Source organism: Agelaius phoeniceus, chromosome 19, assembly GCF_051311805.1.
Source record: "Agelaius phoeniceus isolate bAgePho1 chromosome 19, bAgePho1.hap1, whole genome shotgun sequence".
Lineage (NCBI taxonomy): Eukaryota > Metazoa > Chordata > Aves > Passeriformes > Icteridae > Agelaius > Agelaius phoeniceus.
The window spans coordinates 5700286-5723120 of NC_135283.1; the positions used below are offsets into that span (position 1 = coordinate 5700286).

A 22835-nucleotide genomic window follows, 5' to 3' on the forward strand; every position below is an offset into this window, starting at 1 on the left:
GCAGAGGGAGGATAGCTACAATCATGTAAATTTTTATTCAATGCTTCCAGCTCCCTTTCCTCTTCTGCCTACGAGCCCAAGCCCCAGCCCTGTGTCCAGGTTTCTTCTGCCTCTCCATCGCTGTCGCCGCCCTCCATCCTCCTCAGGGCACGGGGATGCATCCCGCTCCGGAAGGTCCTTGTCCCCGCTCCGGGAAGGTCCCTGTCCCCGCCGCCGCGTCGTTAGGTGGCGCTGGGAGCCCGCACCGGGGAGCGGAGGGGATGGGGGGGACCTGGCACCCCCGGGCCGGGGCTCCCCGGGCAGCCTGGGGCACCCCTGCAGGCTCCCGCTCGCATCCGGGCTCTGCTTTTAGGCATGAGTAACCTTGTGTTTGCCCCTGGTGTGTCCCCACCGCGGAGGTGCAAGAGGGCAGCCTGGCCAGGCAGCTGTCCCCTCACCCTCCGCTCTCCTGAGCTGCCACAGCAGCAGCTCCAAGGCCATTTTCTGATGTAGGTGAGGAGCTGGAAAGGCGATGCTGTGAGTGACACCCGTCTGCTTTTGGAAAGAGGCCTGAAACTCTGGAAGTCGTCGCTGCCAGCTCTGCATGTGGATTGCCCTGCTTGGATGAATTATGGCTCAGCTTAGCTTTAATGAGGCTGCACAAAGCTGCTGGAGGTCAGCATGTGGTAAGCGATGGCCTGGAGAGTGGCTGGACACGGCTCCCTGCTCCTACTTCCCTCCCTGTCTCCTGTGTGCTTCTCTGCAAGGCAGCCAGGCTGGCTGTGGGGCCGAGCTTGTCACACTGTGGGGTGGTGGCATGGTTCCATTTGGGTCTTTGCAACTTCCTCTTGCAGCTTTGCACTGCCCTGCCTCAGTTTCCCTGTCTGAAGATGTCCAGGCAAGATCTTCAGGCTCATGGGCTGCCTGTGGGCTCCTGTCTTGGAGTAGCAGGTCTGGCACATCCCAGAAGCTCCTGTTGATGCTTCATTTTCCAGCCACTCCCAGAAGACAAGTGCAGATCTCTGACTGCCTTTGCTAGTTGACTGCCTGCTGAAGTTGCCCTCTTCCAATGAGTATTTAGAGCCCACAAAGCAGGAGGTTTCCTGCCCTCTGGAATAAGGGAAAAACCAGCTGGAGTTGGATCTCTGGCCTGGCACTGAGGAGCTGTGTTGCTGTTTAAAAGCCAGCTCACGCGACCAGAAGAATGGTTGAAAAGGCTTTTCCCCAGCGTGGCTAATACTCGATTTTCCAGCCCCATGCCCGTGGCGCAGGGGCGGCGGCCAGCCCAGCGCCGGCCCCTCGCCGCAGGAATCGCCGAACTGCGGCACCCGGAGCCCAGCGAGCCCGTCTGCGCCGGGGCCTCGCCGGGAACAGATGGCTCCGGAGAGTGCTGACTTCAGCGCCTTGGCTGAGCACAGCTCCGGCCCTGCCTTAACCCACCCTCACTTGCTCTCCCGGGCACATCCCTCATGTGCTCTTCCCCTCCAGATCCATCCCCAGCCCTGGGCGGGGAGGGAGAACACGTTGGCATAGCAGGCTCTGGGGTCATTGGAGTGGGATACCAGCCCCATTGTGCCCAGGAAGCCACTTCACTCAAGGGACAACATCATCCCTTCTACCAGAGGACCCCAAGCACGTCCTTGACTCCAGACCCTCCACAGGCTTCATGGTTTTCCTGCCCAGTCTTACAGATCCAGCCTTGCCAAAGTCTTTGCTTGTTGTTGAAGGGTTGTTCAGGGTCACGTAGTGGTGCTGCAAGTCCAGATGTTTTCCCTCTGCTTAGGATGAATGACTTTGGAAATTGGGACTGCATGAGCCCATTTCTCAAGGTCAAGAGAGGAGCAGAGGTGTAGGAGATGCAAACTCCAAGCAGCTGTTTCCAGGAGTTATTTAGGGATACGACAGTGGCAGATAAAGTTGTTTGCGGGTGATGGCTGGTTATGCCCCAGAAACTGATTTCCTTCCTTCCTGGGAAATTTCCATTTCCAACAGCTTTGTCTGCCTCATCCCCAACATCTGGGGCAGCCCTGCAGGCATGTGCCACCCCAGGGGGAGGAATTAACCCTGCAGGGATAAAACCATCCATGTTTATTTTTGCTCCCTTAATTACTGTGAGGGTAGGACATGGTGGCAGCAGAGCTGTGCCAGATTGGAGCTGCACCAGACCTGTTCCAGGCACACACCATGCATAGCACCATCCCCGTGCCTTCTGTCCCACCTTTCTCCTTGCTCCACTCTCTGCCTTGATTGCTTTTATGGCTGCTGGGATCCAAGATATCAGCCAGTTCTGTGTGACTATTTAAGCAGTGGAGCCCTGAATTCTCTGGGGGATGGAGCAGACAGGGGAGATGGGGAAGGAGGGGTGGCCGTGTCAGCTCAAGGTGGCACAGCGTGGGGGAAAGATGATCTACACCTGTGTTTTACATCTGAAGTGAGACCCAACAGGAGAGGGACAGGAATAGGAGCACCTGGGCTCAGACCTTAAGTTTTGGCCAGAGTTCTTGGGAAGGAGAAGTTAGCAGCCAACAGGAAGGACTGAGATGGATGCAGGACCAGGATGAGTGCAGGGCAGGGAATGGGTGTAGGTCCATGGCCAAATCCCATGTGTCACAAGTGTCACCTGCAAGACTCAGCTCTGGCAGAGGGACCTGTGGGCTCTGATGTCAGATGCCATTAGTGGGGTGCAGATGCTTGTGGGGACAGCCCAAGAGGGCTGTGTCACCTAAATGCCCCCCTATATTTGCAGGGGCAGCACTGGCTTTGTGCTGGCAGTGCACAGATGCAGGTCCTCTCCTTCCCCAAGTACTGGTCTAGGATGCACATGGATTAGAAACCTTACACTGACTCTCCCAGGAACAGGAGGCTGATGCTGGGGTTTGCCTCACAGAGCTGGAGATACCAAAGCCTTGGTGTGCTGCTCTCCTGGCTGGGGTGGGTGCTTTGAGTGAGTCTGGGGTGCAGGTTTATGCTGGAGGTGGGGGTTCCCAGGAGCTCTGCAAGGCTGGAGTTCTGGGGGAACCAGAATGGAGGGGGCTGGGGCAGGATGCAAGGCTTTACTCAAGTTTAGGGTGCGAGATGCCAGTGGGGCTGCAGTGGGCTCTGAGGAGTCTGTATGGAGCCCAGGGCACTTCTTTGACTGGTGTTGGCCTAGATGGGCCAGTGCAAACCTGGGCAAACATCAGATTCCCAACATGAGCCTTCCAAACTCTCCTTGCTCCCCTGGCCTGGCTGCCAGCGAGCTCTTCCCTGCAGGAGGTGGCTGCACACCAGGAGCTGTCAGAGCATCATGCCTTGCATTTATCAACCTGCTTACAGAGCCTCCTGCAAGAGGAGATGCCAGGGAAAGGTAACGAGGCGATGGAGAAGCTGGCTGAGCTCCCTTTTGCTGGGACTGCCGTGGTGAAGGGACCAGCTGGGATGCCGAGAGTCACACACTGGGCCACAACCACAGCAGTGGGAAGGAGGAGGGTGAAGGTGGGAAAAGGCACTTGGTGCCTGTGTTGTCCCCACCCAGCCCAGAAAGCTGGGCAATGAGGGCACAGAATCCCCTGGCAGAGTGGCACTAAGGGGCTGGGGAAATAAGAGGACAAGTGCAGCTGCATTTCCTGAGACTGTGGGCTCCATCCCAGGGTGCCAGTGGTGCTTCTGTTTCAACCTGGCCCTTTGTAGCCATCAGGGCACTTTTTTTTGGTTTCCTTTTTTTTAATATAGAAAGGACTTTAGGTATTTAAATGCGCAAATGAATTATTTGGATGATGCAGAACAGTCCCCACAAGCTGCATCATGTCTGGTGACCCAGGCCCAGCAGCAGGTTGGATTTGGGAACTCACTGCTTTCTCCCAAAATAAAATGTTGGGGTTTTCTTTTTTAAGACATTGAAGGACTTTGCCAGGAAAACTGCAAAACTGCAGTTGGACTCTCAGGGCAGTTGCTCACTGCAAGCCACTGCACCCAGTGGAGAGGAGATGTGGCTGGGGGGCCTGGCATGAGAGTGCCACCACCAAGCCCTCCACTGCTTGTGCCCACTTCCAGACACCTTCCAGCTATGCCCAGTTGTGGACCAGACTTGGGGTTGTCTCTGTCTCACGTGTGGGGATTGGGCTGTGATGGGAATCCCCATGGGATGGGGATGCTGGGGAGTCATGGATGTGATGGTGGAGCTGGGTATTGTCCCAGGTGTGGGGTTGCTGTGCTCCCCTCAGTCCACCTGGAAGCTCTGCTGGGAAATATTTGTGAGCCAAGACCCTCTGAGGGATCCAGTCCATGGAGCAGTCAGTCTTGGGAGAGATAAATGAAGACCCTGAGCTGCAGGAGGAGTAATAAAGGCATGGGAACAGCTCAGTGCTTCTATGCCAGACCCAAAGGACCAGATCCCTGGAACACTGGCCCAGATCCCTGGAATGCTGTCCCACAGGCTCTGTCACTCCAGATCATGAAGGCAGCAGAAAAGGTTAAATGCAGCCACTGCCTCCTTCAATGTTTAACCCAAGATCGGCCCTTTTCTCGACCTGGGAGGAGAATTTGAGGTGTTGAGGACCTGTTGCCAGCCCTTAAATCTGCCTTTGGGCAAGAGAGTGGACAGTGCTGCCAGAATCAGGCAGAGGTGGGCAGCCTGAGGCTGGAGGAGCAGGACATGGCCACCAGGTACCCAGGACAGGACCGATTCTGCATCCTCCATTGCCCTGAGCCCTCACACTGCAGCAACCTGAGAGATTTGGCTGAGCTCTCCTGCAGAGAGTGGGTGCTGCTTTACAGGGATTAAAATGTAGCCCTAGATGCATTTTTCTTTTTCATTTTTTTTTTTTTTGGTACCTTTCCACCCCTGAGGTGCCCCAAAGGCACCTACAGCACCTGGACAGAAGGTGGCCAGGCTGTCTCGGGGGCTGGGGATGGTGTGTGGAAGTCCTGCATCAGGCAGCTCATGGCTAAGCACAGACAGAAGATTTTTAGGCAAGTTGGAACCTCTCTGGAAAGGGCCTCTCCAAGCCCAGCAGCCACAAGGATGCTGCTGCAGGTGGCTGCAAGGCCAGCCTGGGTGGCAGACGCCCAACACCCAACCAACCCATTTGGGTGGCCCTGTCCCTGAGCCAGGTATCTGTCCCCAGGGAAGGCAGAAGGGCAGTGCCTGGGCACAGGCACTGCTGGCACCTGGCTCTGTGCTCTCGGGGTGATGCCCAGGGTTTTGGTGGCTCTGAGCCGGGACATGGGGAGGTTTGGGAGAATCTGCCCCCCCACAGTGGGGTCTGAGTTGAGCTCCAACTCCTGCCAGGTCCTGCCAGAGCTGTAGTCCATCTGCCTGCAGCCATGGGCTCATTTTGGGGCACAGTGGGCACCACCCAAGGACAAGGGAGCCCCAGCAGGGCCCCTGCCTGTCTCCCCCCTTCCTTTACTGTATCTCTCCCCTTTTCTACCCCCCCGCCCCATCCCAGGTCCCCCAGTCTGGCTTGCTCTAAACCAGTGCTGCGGGATCAGCTGATGCTTTAATACTGGCGACAGCTGGAGGATGCTGCTGCCTGCGGGGGCTTTGCTCAGTGTCACCCCCCTCCCTGTGACCGATGGGGACCCTGAGGCTGTCCTGCACCGGCCGGGGGGCACCACGGTGGGCAGCTGGCCGCTGTCCACCAGTTCAGTCAGCAAAGGGATGGAAGATATTGGCGGGAGGGAATGAGTCCAACCGCATTCCTCCAGCCCTCACCGGGGCTAGGGACGGGCACTGCCCAGAGAGGGAGTCTGTGCCATTTTACCATGGGTTTTCCCTCCTGGAGACGGAGGAGAGGGGCGAAGGAAAAGAGGGGGTCTTGTCGCCTTCTCTCTCCGGCACCGGGGCCGGCCGCGGTGCCAGGAGAGGCGGGCCGGTTTCTGGAGGGAGGGCTGCCTATCCCCCGTTCCCCCCCTTCCACCGGGGCTGGCGGCCAGCCCCGAAGTTGCGGCGAGGCGGGAGGACACACGTCCTGTCCTTCCACCGCCCCCGGGCTCCCCCCAGCCTCCATCCCCGCATCCCTCCCCCGCGCTCCTCCCGGCCGTCCCGCCCGGGCAGCCCCGCCGGTCCCGGGGCGGGGGGAGATGGCTGCCGGGGCTCGGAGGTCGCCGAGACACCTGCTGCCACCGGGCCCCCCCCCGTGCACACCCGCTCCGCTCCCGCTCCCTCCTTCCTCCGCTGCCGTCCCTGCCTCCAGCCGCCGCTGCAGAGCCGCCGCCGCCGCCGCCGCCGCCAAGGACGAGCCGGGACCGACGGCGGCCGCCGGAGCCCCCCGCCAGCCGCGGCGGGGGCCGACCCTGCCCCGGGGGCCTGCCCCGCAGGAGGAGAAGCTTTGGAAGAGCCGAGCCCCCGGTGGGACAAGCCCCGCCGGAGCCGCGGGGCATGTAGGCACCGAGCAGCGGCGGTCCCGTAAGTACCGGGCGGGCTGGGGGCATCCGGGGCCCGACGGGCTCCGCTGCCGCCCCGCCACCGCCGCCAGCAACTTTTCGGGATGAGGCGGCTGTTTTTTCTGGGGTGGGGGTTTTCCCTGTCCGTCCTCCCCTACCTCAGCATCCCCCTGCATCCCCAGAGCTTCTGCTCCCCATCCTGGGCACGGGACAGAAATGAGCCCTAATCCTGGGCGCTGTTCTGGGGGGTTTTGGGGGGAATGGGTGGCAGGAAAAATTGAGGAGACCTCCCTGGGTGCCACCAACCCTGTGTCCCCCGCCGCCACCTTGCGTAACCCAGCGGCAGGCAGGACACTTGGCGTTTATTTTTGGTTAATCCATATTCGACCTTTTTAAGCTGCGTTTCGGTGCGTGCGTGTGGGGCCCTGCCCATCGCCCCGGCCCGCAGCCCCCGGCCCGCAACTGTTGCTGTCAGAGGTGCGGGCGAGGAAGGGGAGGATGATGAGGAAGAGGAGGGTGATGCCGGGTGGCGACAGATGAAGGTTGAAAGGAGACAGTGCTTGCCGAGGGCTGCCAGTGCCTCTGTCCCGAGTCATCCCCCCTGCATGGGCACAGGGATGGTGACGAGTTGTCTTTGAGGAGGTTTCACTGCTTTCTCCCCTTCTGAGGGGCTTCATCGAGGTCTCCTTGCTCCGCAGGGATGTCCCCATCGGGGCAATGACAAGCAATGGCACATCCTGGTGCCCTCCTCAGTGCCCCCTCTCCTCCCCACAGGGCTCCCGACAGGTTTGGCTTTGCTCTGTCCTTTCCGTCCATCAGCAGCAGTTCCCCATCCCCTGGCGCAGGCTGCGTTTTCCCTCTGATTTCAGGCTCGGAGGCTTTTTTTGGGGACATAAGGTTTCTCTTTCCTGGATGATATTTTGCATTTTGGAATTTTATTTTTCCCATTCCTGAGGTCAAAATATCTGCATGAGCTCTCCCTTTCTCAGAGCAGGGAAAGGAGTGAGGGCAAAAAAAGGCGGTTTAAAATGAGGAGCAAACTTTCCCTGTTGCATTAAAATGGCATTTCAGGGCCTGGTGAGAGGTAAGGGTTCTATTGGTGCCTTTAGCACAAGGTTTCTGTGAGTTGGGTGCACCAGAGGAAGTTGTGCCTAGGAAGGTGGTTAACCTGCTCAAAACTACCCCAAAGCAAAAAAAAACAAGTGCCAAAGACACCAAGGAGCTTTGTGGTGTCCTCTGGTCCTTGGGGAGGCTGCCAGGAGGTGGCATTGCCTTGCCCAGGCTCCTGGCCATGGCTACCTTCCTCCTGACACTGACTGGCCACTGGCCCTTCACCTGTCTGGAAAATCTCCCTTTTGGGAAAGTCTTTTCCCAAGGGACCAATTCTGCACTGTTTCCTACAAGGGGTTGGAAAATGTGGATTTTCTTTGAAGTTGGCAGGGGCTTTGCTGCATTGTGCTGAGCCCAAGAGCAGCCCCAGCTCCGGCAGTAGCTCCGGAATGGGCTCAGTTTCTCCTCAGCCTCCACCACTTTCCTGCAATCTGTCACCTCCCCCCAAAAAGCCCCAAAATTCTCCTGTACCCCTCTAGCTCAGTAGGAGAAACAGTGGGCTGGAAACGCATGGTGTTAGCTGGGCTGGAGGAGCTGGCTGCCCTTTGCCTCCCAAATTCGGCCATTTTGGAGCAGCCCCATCTCCAGCCTGCACATGCAGCCCTTGCCAGCCACAGGCTCTCTGGCCTTAAACCCCTCCATCCTCTTCCATGTCCACCAAAGGCTGTGGTGAGCCAGCCTGACTCTGCATGGAGGCACCAGGCTCCTGGGAAGGATGGAAATTCATTGCCCTGGTTCTCTCAGCACTGGCTGAACGATGGGATGAGCCCATGCCCACCTCTCCTCTGCTGCTGCCATTGCATTTCAGCTGTGAAGGATGGGGACATTTTCCACCTGCGGCTTGGTCCATGGGAAACCAGATTGCTGAGCCCAGTCCCCAGTCACAGCCAGGAGCAGGGGGTGGCAGAGCTTGGCATCACAAGGGACAACCACTGGTCTGTGCCTGGATTACTCGGTACTGGAAGAGGCTCCCGACCTTAGGCAAGACTGAGTTGAGGAAGAGGAGGATAAGGTCCTGGAGTAGCTAAGGTGCCAGGGCTGGCACAAGCAAACCCAATCAATCACCACAAGAGCTCAGAGTATATTTAAATGTCCTTGAGGAGGGCTCAGACGGGCAGTGCTGCTGGCAGGGCGGTTCTGTTTGTTTTGGGTGGCGTGTTGCTCCCCTTCCTCTCTGCTTGGGTAGCTGATGCCGGATTCCCAATGAATTATTTATCACAGGACTAAAAATACTTGGGAATTCGCAGTGAGGAGCAGGCAGTGCAGGCTGCCCTGCCACTGAGCTGGCCGTGCCGGAGCATGGGACGCTGCCAGCATGGCATGACTCACCTGCTGCCCTCTCTGGCCAAGGGGCCCCGGCTGCGGCCATCGCTGTGGCGTTGTGGCTCCTGCAGCTCCACCAGCTGTGATGTGGAGTGGGGAGGGAGATGCAGTTAGGTAGAGTGAAACCCCTGGGTGGTGGTGGGTGCTGGGGGTGGATTATTCCCTCATGCAATGCAGCTGGTTGAGAGAGATGCTGCCTGGTGAGCATCAGTGCCCAGACAGGTGCCCAAGACTTCCTGGTAGCCATGGGGTACAGGAGGGAAATGTGTGGTTTGTGTTCCCTAGTGGGAACGGCCCCAGTGCTCAAATCTGCACTGAGCAGCTCTTGCAGGGTGCCCAGCCCAGCAGCTGTTGGGTTTATATCCTGCATTTTCAGTCCAATGTGCTGGCAATGCTTTTGCAGTGTGCTGAAGGGGTCTCCGTCACTGCAGCATGGAGGAGTGTTGGGGTGCAGGTCACCGGGGCAGCCCCAACCCCAAAACCAGCCGGGACTCAGTGAGAGGAGCATCTGGCTGTGCTGGAGACACATTAAGCAACAGCAGCTTTTAATTGCAAGTGACGTTTCTTAGCACCAGCTGGCACCTTGCTGCATGAAGCAACACTGGTGCCTGGCTGGTGCCACTGGGGAGGGCTACTTGTCCCCTCCCTGCTGCCCCACTTGGCACAAGGGTGACTGCCCTGGGGGAAATAGGGCCCAGAGGGGCTTGGATACCCCTGGCCACAGGTTGGTTTTGCTGGTGGTCTCTGAGAGGTGAACTCCAGCACAGGGGTGCATCACTGTGGGCAGGCATGTGTCCCACTTCAGGGGACTGTCACCTCAAACTGCTGCGGCGTGAGCACCCACTGGCAGTGGGGAACTGGGGACCTGGCAGGGACCGTGTGCCCAAACAACCCCTGAGAGCCTGGATTTGGGCTGTAGCCAGCACAGACACAGTGTGAAGCTGTCCCATCGGGGTGGGCACTGCCAGCAGGGGACACACACTGGGGGCAAAGAAAAGAAGGAAAGCGGAAGGATGCTGTGGAATACTTGGAGGGAAAACTTGGAGATATGGAGCCAGATAGGTGCATTGGTTGGGATTTTGTGGCAGAGAAGGGGCTGAAGTAGGGTGATGGGCAGGAGACAGTCAGCGGGACAGGCAGGGAACCAGCTACTTCAGTGACTGTGATTTGCAAAATCTCAACAAGCAGGGTGCAGAGCTGAACCATCCATCAAGGGCAAAGCCTTTGAATATTGAAGGTGGCTGTCTGCTGCAGAGAGAGGCACCAAAGAGCTCCCAGCCCCTCCTGGCATCTCTTGCAGATGTCTCTGTCCCTGGCTGAAGGGATGATATGGACCAGTGTGGCAGTGGTGGCTTTTGGATAGGGTGGGAGGGCAGTGGGAGGGAGATGGTGATGGTGAGATGAGGACAGGGTGGTGGTGGGAAGCAGGGACTGGCTGTGAAGGGTTAGTGGTTGATAAGACTGGAGACAAGTGACACAGCACTGAGGTGTACAGTGGGTGGTGAGTACAAACCCGTGGTCATTTCTTCACCACATCCAGTGTCCAAAGGATGAGGGTCCCCACATTCCCTGGGGTCAACCCTCAGTGGTGATGCCCCAGGGCAGTGGGGAGGGCGGGGTGAGTGGGGTTGGGGGTGCTGGTGTGCAGCTGGATGCGAGGGGCTGTGTCCTGTGCTGGCAGGGACACGCTGGTGGACATGGGCAGAGCGCTGGCGCACGCTCTGCTACTGTCGATGGTGCTGGGCTGCTCGGCTGCCTTCACGGACATCCTGCTGCCGGGCCCCGAGGAGCCTGTGGTCAACGTGGCCGTGGTGTTTGGGGGCACATCCTACCCCCTGCACATCCGCTCCCGCCTGAGCCCCCAGAGCTTCCTGGACATGCCCCTGGAGATCCGCCCCATCACTGTTGTCGTCAACAACACCAATCCCAGCACCCTCCTCACCCAGATTTGCGACATCCTTGCTGGCCACAAGATCCACGGCATTGTCTTTGAAGACAACGTGGGCACGGAGGCCGTGGCCCAGATCCTTGACTTCATCTCATCCCAGACCCAGGTCCCCATCATCAGCATCAGTGGAGGGTCTGCAGTGGTCCTGACCCCAAAGGTGAGGTTCTCACTATTTCCAGGGGGGATGAGAGAAATGAGGAACTGTTAGAGTGGTGTAGGTAAGGGATGTGGAATGCTGGAGGGCAAGGGAACTGCTGGACTGCAGCCTTTGGGATCAGGGGCAGGAATGGTGGATCAGTGGCTGTGGCAGTGTGGCTTACTGGGGTGGTGGGACATAGTGGGGACTTCAAGGAGGGGCCCTGTTAATGGGGTGTGCGAGAGGACCTCAATACCCAGTGGAAGGACCTTCCCTGGTGGGCTGCTTCCTGTGCCCACCACGGGATGCTGGGTTGGTTGCACTGCAGCTATGGGGGCAGTGGCAGAGTTATCACAACCTTATCTTCCTCCTGCCCTGCTGAGGCTGGATCCAGCCCTGGAATGGCTGCATGGGCAGCATGAAGAAGCCTTGCTCAGCTGTGGCGGTGATCTCAGGTGCACTGTGACTGACACAGGATTTCTGTCTTCTCTGCTCCTCACTGGCATCAGACACTGTCAGTTACTATCACCTGCCTGCTGGGAACTGCTGGTGGCAGGGAGAGCTGGAGCCAGGCTGGAGGCTCCTGGGCATGGAGATTTGGGCTATCTCCTCAGCCTGCCCGGCCTGGGTGCTGGAGAGCTTTCAGTGCTTGCTCTTTCCTGTGGCTGGAGATCCTGCCCTTTTTCAGGGAACAGATTTTGTGCTTTTCTTGCATAGTGGCTTGGGGTCCAATCTCCCTGGACTGCACTCCCACAGCCCTGTCTGTACTCACTGGTGCTCATGGAGCACCTTGAGCGCATTGTAGGTGGGTGGCAGTGGGTGTGGTGGGCTCTGGTTGGTGCAGTGGATTCAGATGGGTGTAGAGGGTTCCCAGATGGAGCCCAGAGCAATGGAAAAATATCCATGGCTTTGCTGTCTGGCCGATTTTCTGCAGCTTTCTCCAGGGGCTGTGTATTTCGGGGTCAGTGGAGGGATCTCCACCTCCTCCCTGTCTGGGATTCTCTGAGGCCCACCCCAGACTACTTCTCTGGAGGTGGGGAGGGTCTGGGTGGCAAAACCTGCTGCCTGCACGTGACCTTCGGCAACTGCCATTTGCTGAATCATTTAAGACAGAATCAGACCAATTAAGGTTTGCTAATGAGAGGCCAGATGGCCAGGGAGGTGGAGCGGGAGGGAAGGAGCCACACAGGCTCTGACTGCAGGTAGTGATGAGCAGGGATGGGATTTTTGGTCCTGGCAGAAGTCTTGCCCACCTCCTTCTCCTGGTTTAAGGAGAAACTGATGATCTCCTTTGGAGGATGGAGACATTTTTGGTCAATATGCTAAGAAATGGAAGTGAGGCTGCAGGAGTTGACCCTTTTCATGGGGTGAAGTTCTTTGGAGGAGCATTAGTGTGATTTTGGGTATCTCCAGCCCATGGACCACACCAGTTCATGGCAATCTTGAACTTTTCATGATGGCAAATGTATGGGAGGGTTGCATGGGTGCATGACACCTGGATCGTGATGCCAGAGCAGCCCCTGATCCCTCTCCTCCCTCAGGAGCCTGGATCAGCTTTCCTGCAGTTGGGTGTCTCCATCGAGCAGCAAATCCAGGTGATCTTCAAGGTCCTGGAGGAATACGACTGGGGCTCCTTTGCTGTCATCACCAGCCTCTACCCAGGCTACAACATCTTCCTGGACGTCATCCGCTCCTTCACGGATGCCAGCTACTTTGGCTGGGAGTTGCAAGAGGTGCTCACCTTCGAGATGAGCCAGGAGCAGAGCAGCTCCAGGACGCAGCGGCTCTTGCGCCAGATTGATGCCCAGGTCCTCATTGTTTACTGCTCCCGAGAGGAGGCCGAGTATCTCTTCTCCATGGCAGAACAAGCCGGGCTTGTGGGGCCAGGATACATCTGGATCGTGCCCAGCATGACAGTGGGCAACATGGAGATGCCACCCTCCTCCTTCCCGGTGGGCCTCATCAGCGTGGTGACGGAGAGCTGGAAGCTGAGCCTGCGGCAGAAGGTGCGGGACGGTGTGGCCATCATTGCCATGGGGGCTGCCAGCTTCTTCCGTGCCCATGGCTACCTCCCAGAGGTGGGGTGGGACTGCTGGGCCCCCACCAGGGCCATGGCCACCAACACAAGCTTCTACCGGTGAGCACTGGGGACCCCCTGGGGTGGGTGTGAAATGGGAAGAGTGGCAAAAAGGTGAGGGAGAGGGCAGGGGAGGAGGGGGATGGAGCTGGCGAGCAGCAAGGATGATGCTCACTGAGGGCTACAGCTGGTAGTCCACGCCTCTTGGCTGCAATTCTCCTGGAGCATCTCCCCAGAGATGTCCCAGCATCTCCCTTGCCTTTTCCCATGTTTCTTGGTGACTCAGGACCCCTGGGGGTCTCAGCGGGGCTATCACAGCTCTATGGCACCTCAGGGCTGCTTTGGCAGTCTGTGCATCCTCAGCCCTGCGGTGGGCCATCATCCTTGCTGCCTCCTTGCTAGAAGAGCTTTCTCCATCTTCCCTCTGCCCCTTGCATGGGTGTTAAAGCTGGTCCCCAGCTCTCAGCCCCACATGTCTCCATGGGACCTGTGGCAGCCTGGGTGAAGGTGGAGGAGGAGGAGGAGGAGGAGGAGGAAGAGGAAGAGGAGGGCTGCACAGTGCAGGGCTGCACAGCCAAGGGCTTACAGGCTCTGTGTCCCACCAGGCACCTTCTCAATGTGACATGGGAGCACAGGGATTTCTCCTTCAATGAAGGTGGCTATCTGGTCAAGCCCACCATGGTGGTGATCACGCTCAACCAGCACCGGCTCTGGGAGATGGTAGGACCCCCAGGCCCCCTGAAATGGACACACTGCGGGGTGGCTGGGCAGGGTGAACCTGGAGCCATGCACAGGCTGGGGTCCCACCCTGCGGTGGGATGTACCATGCAAAACCCAAAAGTACCATGGCTGGTCCCAAAAGTACCCATGGTGCCATGGTGGGGGTTTGCAGCAATGAGGAGCACCAAAGCTCTGGCAGGAGTTGACAGTTTTTCCTTGCAATTTGGCTGATAAGTTAAAAAAAAGTCAGAAATGCAGATGCCCACTTCTGGAGAACAGCAGCCAAACACCTAGATCTGAAACAAAATGCATGGAGCGCTTTTTTGTAGTTTGAAAGTATTTTGGGTAAAGTTTGGCCAGGTCTGCACTCACCCAAGTGTGAAGCTCGGGGCTCAGGAGGAAACACCTCACTCCGTGGTCCACGGGTGTGTGGGGAAAGGGATGCTGAGATGGGGCTCACAAGGAATAAGCCCCAAAGGTGGGAGGATGGATATGGGATCATGCATGACCCCCAGAGCCCCTCACTGGGGTGACCATGTGCTTTCCCCTGGGGGCAGGTGGGCAAGTGGGAGAAAGGCATCATCCACATGAAGTACCCGGTGTGGCCCCGCTACGGTTCCTTCATGCAGCCCGTGGTCGACAACCGCCACCTGACAGTGGCCACCCTGGAGGAGAGACCCTTCGTCATTGTGGAGAACACGGACCCCAGCACGGGGGTCTGCGTGCGCAACACCGTGCCCTGCCGCAAGCAGACCAACTCCTCCCAGAGGTGGGCAGGGACATGGAGCTCGGCAAGTCTGGCCACCACTCCCTTGGCACATGGTGTCCAGGGTGCTCAGAGCATTTCTGTTTGGTCCAACCCATCTTTCCTGGTGTGTTTCCAGTGGTGATGGCCTAGTGGATCCCTACACCAAGCTGTGCTGCAAAGGTTTCTGCATCGACATCCTGAAGAAGCTGGCCAAGGCAGTGAAGTTCTCCTATGACCTCTACCTGGTGACCAATGGCAAACACGGCAAGATCGTCCGTGGGGTCTGGAACGGAATGATTGGTGAGGTAGGGATGGGCATGACTCAGACCCCGCTTCGATGCTCCCTGGAGGGCACCACTCACTCCTGACCTGGGGCTTTCCTGGTGAAGATGGGATTTGTGGTGGGACTGTGGGCAGGGGACAACTTGGCATGAGCTCCTCCCTGGAGGAGTCATTAGATGAACACTTAACAACTGCACAGCAGGTTGTGTCTGTGCCCCTGATCACTTAGGAAGATAATATTGTTTTTTAAAAAAGGCAGAAATTAAGGCTGGAAATGCTGGAGATGAGGAAATGCCTGGGGAAAGTGGTCTGGGTCCCTCTGCTTGTCCCTCTGCCCATCCCAAGCTCACCTGCCCCTTTTCCAGGTGTACTACAAGCGTGCAGACATGGCCATTGGCTCCCTCACCATCAATGAGGAGCGGTCTGAGATTGTGGATTTCTCCGTGCCCTTTGTGGAGACGGGCATCAGCGTCATGGTGGCCCGGAGCAACGGCACCGTGTCCCCCTCCGCTTTCCTGGGTGAGCCCTGTGTCCCCCTGTCTTTCTGCAGATTCATCCCATGCTTCCTACAAATGCAAATTGGAAATATTGTTCAATTTTAACAACTTTCAAGGAAAAAAAGACTAAGTCATAAGGGAAGGAGATTGTGCTGTTGGCTTTGGGGCTTCTTTCTTCCCTGCCTGAATAATCCTTTTATTATGGAGATGGAGGCTGGAGACTAAGGCTGGGCTCAGTGGTTTTCTCCTCTTCATTTTTTGTGTGGAGGAGGGAGGATGGGGACATGGGAGGATTTGCCAGCTTGGAGCTCTGCTTTGGGCACCCATCTCTGCCACCATCACCAGAGCCAGTGGTTAAGCCAAGTGTAGGAAACCACCAGTGCTACAAGTTTTATTTAATGAGTTTTACACCAGCAAAGCTGCAGCCTAGGAAGGGGAGGATGGGCCAATGTCATCAGGAAATTCAGCTCAGGCAGGGCTCTCTGCACTTGGCAAGGGCACAGCATCAATGTCCCAGCTCAGCTGGCGCTGGGCTCTTGTGTGTGGAGGGTGCAGGAGGGTGCTGGGGATGCCATGGCAGCTGGGACCATCAGCCTGGGCACATCCTCCTCATCCTGTCCCCCCCACACCACGAAGCCCAGACTCCCATGGAAGCAGGGTCACCTTCACCAGCCCCAGGGACAGATGGAGCATCCTGCCCTGGTTTGGCAGAGCTGGGGTCTGCTGTCCCCATGTCCCTGTGTCTCCTGCCTCTGCGCTAGTGAGCCACATCCCCATCAGGGGAGGCCTCTCCTCCCTGACAGCGAAGGACGTGCTGATAAATGGACCTTAGTGGCTGCATGTTGACAGCTCGGATGCATCCCCAGTGCTCCTGCTGCTCCATCCTGTGCTCCTGCTGCTCCATCCCAGATCATCTTGGGAAGGCAGGGGCTCATTGCCTGTCCCCAGTCACGGGGGGCCCTCCCCAGGGCTGAGCAGGGCTTGGGGGCTGGTTCTGTGCCTGATGCAGGCACAGTCCTGTGGCCAGAACCATCAGAGGGACAACCTGTAATCCCATGGGAAACCCTCTTGCAGTGACCCTGGAGATGGTAGCATTTTGTAAAGATCTCCCTGTTAGCGAGAACCTGATTTGGTCTAGGCAGGGAAGAATGGCTGCGTCCCCTAAGCTCTGTAGCAATCCCCTTCTCTCCTGATTCCCTGTGGAGCTGCTTGGTCATGGTGCTGCCAACCTCCAACTCCTCTCCAAGAAGGGGCAATATTCAGGATGAGCCCCATCCATCCAGGAGGGCTCCTGGCAGTCCTCAGAGGAGCAGGGGATGTCCTTGGAGGCTCACAAAGTTCTACTTGCTTTGCAGAGCCTTATAGCCCAGCCGTGTGGGTCATGATGTTTGTCATGTGCCTCACTGTGGTGGCCATCACTGTCTTCGTGTTTGAGTATTTCAGCCCCGTTGGCTACAACCAGAACCTCACCAGTGGCAAAAGTGAGTTGGGAAGGTGGGAGCTGGGAGAGGGGGACACGTCCCTGGCTGGGCTGACAAATCTTCCCCTCTGTTCCCTATCTCTGCAGGGCCAGGAGGTCCCTCCTTCACCATTGGCAAGTCTGTGTGGTTGCTGTGGGCTCTGGTCTTCAACAACTCAGTCCCCATCGAGAACCCCAAGGGCACCACCAGCAAGATCATGGTGCTTATCTGGGCCTTCTTCGCTGTCATCTTCCTTGCCAGCTACACGGCCAACCTGGCTGCCTTCATGATCCAGGAGCAGTACATTGACACTGTGTCAGGGCTGAGTGACAGGAAGGTGATCACTGGAGTGGGAACCCTAAAAAATCCCTAAAAAACCCCTTTTTTGAAGTTACTGGCAGTGATGTGTGTGGAGCTACACATCACTGCCAGCTGGCTGGGCGTGAGTGGATGAGTAGGGGGCTGGCTGTGGGGAGGGGACATGCTGGGGACATGGAAAGATATGGGCACTGTGTGATGCCACCCCCTGGGGCTCCCCATTGCAGTTCCAGAGGCCACAGGAGCAGTACCCACCCTTCCGCTTTGGCACTGTCCCCAACGGCAGCACCGAGAGGAACATTCGCAGCAACTACCCTGACATGCACACCCACATGGTGAAGTACAACCAGCGCTCTGTGGAGGATGCCCTCACCAGCCTCAAAATGGGGTATGGCTCCCTGAGATGGGACATGGCCCCCAGATGGGGTATGGCTCTCAGAGCTCCCCCAAATGACCCCCATATATAGCACCCGCAAATAACTATGGCTCCCTGGAATAGGGTACAGGACTTCCCAGATGGAGAAGGGATTTCTCAACTGGGGTACAACCCCCCTGAAGTTAGTTGTGAGCCCCCCAGGCTGGGTACAGCTCTCCCAGACAGGGTATGACTCTGTGCATCTTCCCTGGATGAAGTACAGGAGCCCCAAACACGGCACAACCTGCTGCAGATGGAGTACAGCTTCATACAGCTCCCCTCAAAAGGGATGCAGCTCACCCCAGAGGGGGCATGGCTCTCCCAGGTGGTACAGCTCCCCCCAGGATTGGGTACTTCCCCTCCAAGTGTGGTTACAGCACTCCAGGATGGGCCAGGGACCCCAAGAGAACATAGAACCCCCTCCAGATGGGCTACAGCTTTCTGAAAGGGATAGAGCTCCCCAAATAGGCACAGCCCTCCCCCACTAACAGGCTTTCAGACCCCTCCTCACCCTTCCTCCTGTTGGTGGGCAGGAAGCTGGATGCCTTCATCTACGACGCGGCGGTGCTCAACTACATGGCAGGCAAGGATGAGGGCTGCAAGCTGGTGACCATCGGCAGTGGGAAGGTGTTTGCCACCACGGGCTACGGCATCGCCCTGCAGAAGGACTCGCGCTGGAAGCGGGCCATTGACCTGGCCCTGCTCCAGTTCCTGGGAGATGGTGGGTGTTTGAGCGAGCTCCTCCTCAGCCCTGTCCCCATCCTGCCCCACCCCTGCCCTGCAGATTAACCCAGGGAAGAGGGTTTGGTCCTCAAACCCTGTGCAGCCTTCACAGCTGACATCCTCATGGCAGGACGGCACTGAGGGACTTCACCAGCTCCTTTCAGGGGTATGAAATCCTCTGGATCTTGTGAGTGTCATTCCCTCTGGGGTTGTAAAATCCTGATGATGGCTGTGCACAACATTTGAGGGTCGTGAGGAGAAGCCTGGGAAGAGGACAGTAAACGTGGCTGGCTGGCACATGGGTGGGGAACAGAGTCAGGAGAAGACCCTGGAGAAGGATAAGTGACTGGAGGGATACCCAGGCCAATGGCAGCAGCAACATTAAGTGATTCCAGCTCCAAAGGCTTAGGGGTCTCTTTATCTTCCTCCACCCACAGTAGGGTGGAAAGGGTCAGGGATGTGCTTGGGAAGATGATTCCCTGGGGTGGATTTTCAACCCCTGCCTGTTATGCATGTTCCAGGTGATACCCAGAAGCTGGAGACGGTTTGGCTGTCAGGGATCTGCCAGAATGAGAAGAATGAGGTGATGAGCAGCAAGCTGGACATTGACAACATGGCTGGGGTTTTCTACATGCTGCTCGTGGCCATGGGGCTGAGCCTGCTGGTCTTCGCTTGGGAGCACCTTGTCTACTGGAAGCTGCGTCATTCCGTCCCCAAGTCCCACAAGCTTGACTTCCTCCTGGCCATCAGCAGGGTGAGAGATGCTGACAGGGGCTTTTGAGGGGCCCAAATGTCTTCACACGGTGTCACAAAGATGGACATGGCCTGGTGGGCATTGTCCTTTGGCCTGAATGGGAAGGAGTGGAGATGTTCTTGTTGATATGAGATCTTGGTGAGAAAAGCCAGGTCTGAGGAAAGGGCTCAGTCCTGGGAATGACCCCACACCCTTATCAGCAACCCTGGGGAAAGGGGAGATAGAGGATAGTGTCACCCACGTTGACAAGTTCTGGGGATCCTGGGGAGGGGGGGTCAGTGCTCTGAAGCTACCTCAGACTCAGCAGGGTGGGCTCAGGGGAGCAGGACTCCACTGACCTTGCTGATGATAGGGGGTCCCCATTTCTCCCCACAGGGCATCTACAGCTGCTTCAATGGGGTGCAGACCCTGTCGAGCCCCGGGCGGGCGCCCACACCCGATGTCACTGCCAGCTCAGCCCAGGCCAATGTGCTGAAAATGCTGCAGGCGGCCAAAGAGATGGTGACGACGGCCAGCGTGGGCGGCTCACTGGAGCAGGCCACCCGCACCATTGAGGACTGGAGCAACCACAGCGAGCGCCTCCAGACCACCTTCTCCCTGAGGACACCCCAGCTCGTGGTGCAGAACAGCACCGGCGCACACCGGGGGCCGCCCTCCGGCCCGCACCCCGCCGAGAGGCTGGGGAGAGCCTACGCTCCCAAGGGTGCTCCCCTGGGGCTGCCGCTGCCCCAGCCCATCCCCATAGACTCCCGTCTGCACGGGGAGGAGAACTGGAGAGGGGAAAACGAGCACCCCCACCTGCTACACCCCCTGAAGTTTCGGGGTGGCTGTTTAGGGGATGAAGCTCTCACAGGTTTCCCCCACCTCCTGGTGAAGACTTCCCCAGGAGGGGATTATGGGGAGCAGATGCTGGTGGGGAACCATGTCGGGGCTCCCCTCCCGCCCTCCACATCCCCCAGGGACCTCCCACCACCGGACATCTACAGGGAGCATAAGCGGCCGTCGGGACGGGGGGACCGGCTGCAAAACAACCCCTTGCTCCAGAGGGACGGGGCACACGGGGGCTCAGAGACTCTGCCCCGGCTGCTCTCGGCAGCGGAGAAGAAGCGGGAGGTGGGCAGCGCCTTCCTGCCTCCATCCTGCTCTCGCGGAGCCTTCCCGAAAGTCACCAGGACTTGCAGAGCCAGGGGCGAGCCGGCGCGGCCGGAGGCGGCGGGGATGGAGCGGGAGAAGCTGAGCCGGTGGGCGAGCTCGGCCAGGGCGCCCGGGGAGCGCGGCGAGAAGCGGCGTCCGGCGGGGCTGCGGCGCTGCGGGGCCCCCCGCCCGGCCGCCCGCGCCGACGTGCCCGACCTCTTCCCCGAAGCCGAGGCCGGCCACGGCTGCGGCTCCCGTTGCCCGCAGGCCGCTGGCCGGCTGCCACCGCGCTCGCCCGTGACCAGGCTGCCGTCCTACCGGGAGGCTTGCCGGCAAAACCCTCGGGCCGCCTTCACCGTGCCGGTGTGCGCTCCCCACGCCTGCATGAACTCCTACGCCAACCTGCCCCTCTACGCCAGACACTTCTCGCGGGGGTCCGCGCCCTCCCGGGAGCACCCCGGGGTGCAGCCCTGTGACCGGGGCTCCGGGCGCTGGGACGGCGCCTGCAGAGACTGTGGGAGGCGCGGGGAGCTGGCCTTGCTGCGGGCGGTGGGGGCGGAGAGGAGGGACCCGCCGGTGGCCCGCGGGGTGGCGAGTCCCTGCGCCGGCGGGTCCTGGCGGCGGGTCTCCAGCCTGGAGTCGGAGGTGTGATGGGGGGACAGGGGGGTGTCCGCACCCCTCTGCCTGCCCTTTGCCCGGGTGTCCCCACGGGCCAGCCAGCGGCTCCCGGCCGGGCTCCGGCCTCCCGGGGTCTTGCACCGCCGGCAGCGGGATGCTCCAAGCGGCTCGGCGGGTCCCGGTGCGCTCTTTGAGGGGGTCAGAGGAGCCTGGCAAGGGCTGGTACATGCTGGGTCGAGTTCTCCCTACAGGCGGGGCTGGCATCGGAGACGCCAAACGCATCGCCGCCGTTTTGCCGTCACGTTTTGGTTTCATTTAAAGGACTCGAAACGCTATGTCCAGGTCATTAAAAAAGACATTTTCAGCTGCCTGGGGACCCTTCTTCCATCCTCCGGGGCTGCCCTTGGCATCATGGATTCCCAGGAATATTCGTTGTCCTGTGCACCCCCTCCCCGTCCGTGTCCCGTTACTGCTGAGCCGTGGCACAGGCTCGTCCCACCGGGAAGGGAAAGATGGAAAAGAAAAATGGGAACTGCTCCGAGGTTTTAATTAGGAGCCATCAGCCTGTGCAGAGGCTGGAGCCGAGCACTGGAGCCCCCTGCTCAGGCTTTGGTGCGCCGGGCACTGATGGCCCTGGGCTCGGGTCAGTGAGTGATGCTGTCACGGCTGCAAACGGCAGCCTGGCCGGGATCTCCAGCTCGGCACAGCAGCCCCGGGAAGGTGTGCTGTGGGGAATGAGAAAGGGAAAAATTCCTCCCACCTTCCCAGGCTGATGGAGCCATAAATCAGGTGTGATAGATGAGCCGGGTTTAATTCTTCTCTTCATGTACGTCTGACACAGCCCTTTCCCTGCCGGGCTGGAGCGCGACCAGAGGCGGCCGTGACTCACAGGAGCCTCAGGCAGGGGAGAGGGTCTTTGGGAAATGGAAATTGAGGCTCCGGGGCCCCGGGCTAAAGCTAGCCCCGGGCCGTTCCAGCCCCATCCCAGAGTAGCACCACCCGGACTACACGGAGCTGCCCTGACTGGCTGGCAGGCTGTCCCAGGGAGATGCCAACCCTCAGCCCCTCTTTCCAGCTTTGGCATCACCTTCCTCCATAAATGTCTCCCTGGGAAGCTGCTCTAGAGCAGAGCTTTTCTTTTATTCTTTTATCTTTGCTTTCTCCTTTTCTTTTCTTTTCTTTTCTTTTCTTTTCTTTTCTTTTCTTTTCTTTTCTTTTCTTTTCTTTTCTTTTCTTTTCTTTTCTTTTCTTTTCTTTTCTTCTTCCCTTTCTCTTAAAACACAGTTGTTGGGGGTTGCTGGCAGCCACCAAGTAGCTGGGGCTGGTAACAGTGAGGGGACGATGGCAGGGACTGCTCTGGGACACCCAGCCCTGCCCCAGGGATGGCTGCAAAACCCCGAGGAGGTCCAGAAGGGCCTGGCCACATGTGGTCCAGGCTCAAAAGCATTGGTAATATCTGTCTGTCCATCCATCTGTCCGTCAATGCATCAACCCATCTGTCTGGGGTTAAATCCAGCCAATCCCCCCATCCCCCAGCCTGGCTGCCATCACACAATGGTGCCGGTGCTTTAATTCCCTTTTCTTATTTATCATTGCAATTGTCTCTTAATGGCTTTGGCAGCCCCTCCAAGCCTCCTGGCGAGGGTGGGAGATGCCAATGTATAAATAAAAGCCATAAGTAAATAAATCCAGTTGGAGAGGAGGGTATTCATCCAGGCTGCCGCAGGTGATGGCACCCATTCACCCGGGCAGCTTTTCCCAGCCGAGTGCCCCAGATGCCCCCTGGCGTGACGGGCTGGTCCCCAGAAAGCTTCAGTGTGGCCTTGGGAACCTTCCCTCAAATTGTGGCTCTCTGGCTTGAGGAAGACAGCATACACAGCTGCAGTCAAACCTGAGCTGAGGTTGGGGCTGTGACAGCAAAGGGGAGCAGAAAAAAAAAATAGCAAAAATCCCCAACCCACGTTTTAAATTAATTAGTGATGTCCCTGGTGACTCAGCAGAGGCCAAATGGAGCTGCTTCATGTTTTATGGAAGGGCTTTGCTGCAGAAGACTGAGGACAGCAAGGGACAGGGCAAAAGGGGTGCAGGGGGTGCTCTCAGGAGAGGTGGCCCCAGGGTTGGGTGTCAGCACCTGGTGTACGGCCAGGGCTATTCTGGGTGCCCCATGTGAATGCCCTGGTCCCTGGCCACCATGGTGGCATTTGCATAATCATCTTTACATGCCAAT

At 58.3% G+C, this 22835-nt stretch overlaps 1 protein-coding gene across 1 annotated transcript; it reads left to right on the plus strand.

The window, feature by feature from the left end:
- Positions 1–5952: 5952 nt before the first annotated feature.
- On the plus strand, positions 5953–20977 carry GRIN2C (glutamate ionotropic receptor NMDA type subunit 2C). The gene is made up of 13 exons (XM_054645193.2): positions 5953–6367; positions 10460–10883; positions 12404–12999; positions 13545–13659; positions 14217–14428; positions 14544–14712; positions 15055–15208; positions 16542–16667; positions 16754–16983; positions 17192–17352; positions 17913–18100; positions 18624–18856; positions 19232–20977. Exons 2-13 carry the CDS (start codon positions 10476–10478, stop codon positions 20639–20641), a joined length of 4002 nt encoding a protein of 1333 aa, XP_054501168.2. The 5' UTR covers positions 5953–6367; positions 10460–10475; the 3' UTR covers positions 20642–20977.
- Positions 20978–22835: the final 1858 nt, after the last annotated feature.